Below are 4,806 nucleotides of genomic sequence, written 5' to 3'. Positions count from 1 at the left end.
TTTCCTTACACAAAAAAAAAAAAAAAAAAAAAAAAGAGATAAACTAGAATTTAAATTATCTTCCAACTCTTAATTTTCTGCTATTCTAAAAATTTAAGCAAATTCACCACAGGACAACACATATTAAACCTGACTGTCCAACTGACTTCTGGAAACACAAAACAAGGCACTAAGTTGTGGCAGAATTAGCTTATCAAAAAATATAATTCAGAGTAAGAGAACAAGAACCTTCCAACAGCTCTTATTAAACTTCAAAAGCTTGATAACATTCTCATAACTATTAAAACAATAAAAGAATTACCTGAGTATTCAATGACTTCTTCAGGAGTTTTTCCTTCTACTTCTCTTGCTATATTTTCAATATCGTCACGACCCCACTTCTCATTAGCTTTGATAAACTGGTTAAAATCTCTCTTATTCCAATTGGTAAATCCCTTCACAGCAGTAGAAACAAAATATTTAATCACAGCACATTAAACTTGGAAAAGATGCTACTATACTGTACCAATGCTTATAAACATCACAGAAAACAAATTTTCAAATGTTCCTAGTTCATCTTTTATTAAATTCTTTTAGAGTGCAAACTTTCACCTACACAGATGTACATTTTAGCAACACATTACATACAGATGCTCCTTGACTTACAACAGGGTTATGTCATAATAAACCCATTATAAATTGAAAATATTATAAGTTGAAAATGCATTTAATACATCTTACCTATCAAATATCATAGCTTAGCCTAGCCTACCTTACTCATGCTAAGAGCACTTACATTAGCCTACAGATGGGCAAAACCGTCTAACAAAAAGCCTATTTTATAATAAAGTGCTTAATATTTCTTGTAACTTACTGAATACTGTACAGAAAGTGAAAAACAGAATGGTTGTATGGGTACTCAAAGTATGGTTTCCACTGAATGCATATTGCAGTTGAAAAATCTTATGTTGAGCCACGGTTAGTTGAGGACCATCTACATTGCTTAGATGCCCAAGCAATTAAATCTGAGTATGAGACAGTAAGAAATGCTACATGAAAAGCTGACATTTTTGCTGAGCTTTAAAGAATTATTAGGAGTTTGCCAGGAAGAGTAAATAATATAAGCTAAAGAGCAAAGATATGAGCAAGTGAGAAAATGGAATAGAAAGTAAAGCTTTAAAGGATTTTGAAAGGCCTTGAATGAACCCCAAAGGATGTTTAAAATGTACCAAGCAGAGATTTGTAATTGAGAATGGTAACTTGTAGCAATGAGGAAGATTACGGTGAAAATAAAGTGATCAAATCAAACCTATAATCTTCTCAACTACCTCAACAACCAGTGACAGTCAAAATACGGCACTTATCCATATGTTCATGCTTTATTCTCTCCAATAATTCCATCTTTGAAAGCAGAAATTTGCAGTTCTTTGTATGCCCCAACAAATCCTAACACAGTACATTATGAACAAACTGTTATTGAATTTTGTGTTTTTTGAAGGCTATACCTGTGTTAGAAGCTTCTCTTTTTCCTCCAACTCTTCATCATTAAGGGGTTCAGCTTCATCAATTTTAAGCTGTTCTTCTTTTTGTGCCTGTGCTGCATTAGGTAGGTCAGGATTTCGAGGTACCTAAAAGATATTTTTCTATGCCATCAATCAGTAAATTGTAAAGAGCACGTGATGAACTAAATTCTTAACCAACTGACATTTTACAATTCAGCCACAAAAAAACCCCGACTGATATCCAGCAATTATTACATTAAAAACAAACCGAATTAATCATGAGAAGTTTTTTCTTTCTCTTTAAAGAAGAATAACAGACACAAGTTTATGCAGTTGTCATAAACCACCAGGATAGAAGAAATCAATATTCTTTCCTAATTAGGTTCAAATTAAACAAAAATTAGTAATTAATATTTATACTCTCTGTGGTTTCTAGATAGGGAAGAACACAAAACAGAGAATTTCAATTACCTTGTACCCAATAGTTTTTCTGTAATACAGAATTTCTTTTTCCAGTAATTCAAATAAACGTGGGGGAAAGAACTGAAAATCCTGAACATTGGGTTGTTTAGGAGGTCGAGGAGCCTAAAGGGGAAAAAAAAAAGTGTTGTTCATAAAAAAGAAATTTTGTTTTATATCTATTTCTAGTACTTATTTCACAAACCATGACAATCAGTTCTCCAAAATGAATACACCTTTCAATAAAATTGAACTTGGGCCGGCCCCGTTGCTCATTCGGGAGAATGTGGTGCTGGTAGTGCCTAGGCCGTGATTTCGGATCCCATATAGGGATGGCCAGTGCGCTCACTGGCTGAGCGTGGTACAGACCACACTGTGCTGAGGGTTGCGATCCGCTTACCGGCCAAATAAATAAATAAATAAATAAAATTGAACTTACTTTAATCAAATGTTAAATGCAGATTCAAAGTTACTTTTTAAAAATTTTTAACTAAAAAAACAAAGGGGATTCGTTATAAAAAAAAAATCACACAAAATTAAAATCTCAATCTTATTTTATTGCAAGAATGCAAGAAAAAATTAATTTATATTTTCAATAACTTTAGATATTTTTGTGTTTTGTCAACTCACCTTGGGTGCTTTAGGTTCACTAACACGAAGAGCTTCCCTGAAATATGCATCAACAGCATAGTTGGCCTTTCTTTCTCGTTTAGGTGGTTCAATCCACTCTGTGAATGCAATCTAGCATGTGGAAAACAATTCAAATGACCAACTTTTATTACATACCGTAACAAATCAAGAGTGATGTTTGTAAATGGAAAGATATTGACAAAAATCTGAACTCTAAGCTCTACGAGCGTAGAGACTGATATTTGCTCAATACTATGTAATTAACACACAGAGCAGCATCTAATAAACAGCACAGGCATTCATTAAGTATTTCTTGCCCAAAATGGAAAAGGCAAAAATGCTGCAGAATTTACACTACAACACAAATCAGGAGAAAAATATAGATATATTCAGCCCAGAAAAAAATTCTGAGGATATATGTCCAAATGTTAACAAAAACACGAGGCAGAATTATTTTTTTCTACTACCCTACAATTAATTTTCCAATTTCTCTCTACATTCTTAAATATTACTTATGAAATTAAGAGAATTTTTCCCTTTATTATCAGCCAATTCTGCAGTTAAAAAAAAAATCAGGTTGTGATCTTTTTTGCAAATTATTTTCATTTTCAAATATCCCAAATTACTACTTCACCCCATACAAGAATATATTTCACTGTAACAATATAAACTTCATTACACAAACTTTAAAACATTTCAAAGTTTACCTACTGAAGAATCAGCACTAAATTTTACATAATGAAAAAATTCAGATGTGAATAAACACAAATGTCTGCTATTTAAAACAAAATCTCAAAGCAATACATAACATTTAAAATTCCATGTTTCCAGTAAAATAAATCTTTCACCTAAAACCTCTTTCAAAATTACCTTTTGTTTTTCTCTATAGTCTTCTCCTTCAAAGTTATAAACACTTGATTCTGTATCCATTGTAAAGTTTCTAAGTGAGCTTTCACCCATCTTGGAAAGCTTTTCATTCATCTCTGCAGTCTAGAAAACAAAAGAAACACTATATTAGATTGAGAATAAAAAAAAAAAGAGAGATGTGACCTGCAGTCAAACTGAATTAGACACTACAGTATACAAAAGCTTCTTTTTATGGAAATAAGATTATCTACAATCCATATAACAAATATTTCCTCAAACAGTTCTAGAATAAAATATTTTATATTATTATATATTGTATATTATTATTTCTATTTTATACTTAGTCTACATCTCACCTTTTTTGCACCTCTTTCCAAAATACCATCAATATCCTCATCAGTGATCTCACTCTCCTTTGAAGCGAATACATGTGTTGCTCCATGTCGAATCATTTGAAGCATTTCATCTTTCCCAATTTTGTTCAGATTCTGATCCACAAGCCTCCCTGAAAAAACATTGTGTTGTATAATATAAATCAAACAGGCTTTATTTTACTGGAAATTTGAAATGTTAAATGTCAGATGTAATACATTAAAATTCTGTCTGAAACATCAAACATTTGTGTTTACTGTTTATTCACATCTGATAATTTTTATTTTTATATTAAATTTAATGCCGAATTTTCCGTTGGTAAGCTTGGAAATGTTTCTAAAGCTGATGTATTATGTAATAAAGCCTACTGTACACTGTCTCAATGAAATATATTCTTTTGTGGGGTAAATATAGTAATTGGAAATATTCAAATATCAAAATCTACAAAAATTTTTTTGAAAACCTCAAGTTTCAACAGATAGGAGCATTATAAATACAAAAAGTTTCTGATGAGTAGAAAACATGGTATTACTACTACTCATAAATACTACTTTTTCTCCTCAGAAAAGTATTAAAAAAAGTCTTCATACAGCTAAACTCTACGTTAAGAATTGAAATATATAATGTCAATTTCTAGAAACTTCCTGATGTGAAGAAAAACTTGTTTTGATCATAGAAGAAACTCAACGTTAATAAATTAATGAAAATCTTCAACTGGCAGGAATCTGACAAACCCTGTAACGTTTGTTTTCAAAAATACAAACATCAAAACACACAAACAAAAATTCACAAAGAATTATTTTCATTCTCAAGGGTCATTCACATACACTTAAATAAAACTCTTAAATTTTTGTATTATAGTGGATAAAGACCCAAGTTGTTTTCAACAACGTCCTTAAATATTTCTTTCATGGTTTTGGATCCCTAATAGGATGTACGACCAAGCATCTGTGACTTTCAAAGAGAGAATATATTTCAAAGAGAGAATATATCATAA

The 4,806-nt window shown here is 31.2% G+C and overlaps 1 protein-coding gene across 1 annotated transcript in view; it reads right to left on the bottom strand.

The window, feature by feature from the left end:
* The window catches only part of SMARCA5 (SWI/SNF related, matrix associated, actin dependent regulator of chromatin, subfamily a, member 5), a 49,373-nt gene that overhangs the window by 8,545 nt on the left and 36,022 nt on the right, over positions 1 to 4,806 (bottom strand). The window contains exons 15-20 of the mRNA XM_008590452.1: positions 3,794 to 3,942; positions 3,441 to 3,560; positions 2,571 to 2,681; positions 1,953 to 2,066; positions 1,485 to 1,607; positions 302 to 434 (exon numbers count right to left, since the gene is read on the bottom strand). Coding sequence (XP_008588674.1) covers positions 302 to 434; positions 1,485 to 1,607; positions 1,953 to 2,066; positions 2,571 to 2,681; positions 3,441 to 3,560; positions 3,794 to 3,942 — 750 coding nt within the window. The remainder of the gene's footprint in view (positions 1 to 301; positions 435 to 1,484; positions 1,608 to 1,952; positions 2,067 to 2,570; positions 2,682 to 3,440; positions 3,561 to 3,793; positions 3,943 to 4,806) is intronic.

This window comes from Galeopterus variegatus, unplaced genomic scaffold (genome assembly GCF_000696425.1).
Source record: "Galeopterus variegatus unplaced genomic scaffold, G_variegatus-3.0.2 Scaffold6110, whole genome shotgun sequence".
NCBI classification, from domain to species: Eukaryota; Metazoa; Chordata; class Mammalia; order Dermoptera; family Cynocephalidae; genus Galeopterus; species Galeopterus variegatus.
Note: the sequence above shows the minus strand (reverse complement) of the source record. Positions and strands in the feature narration are given on the sequence as shown.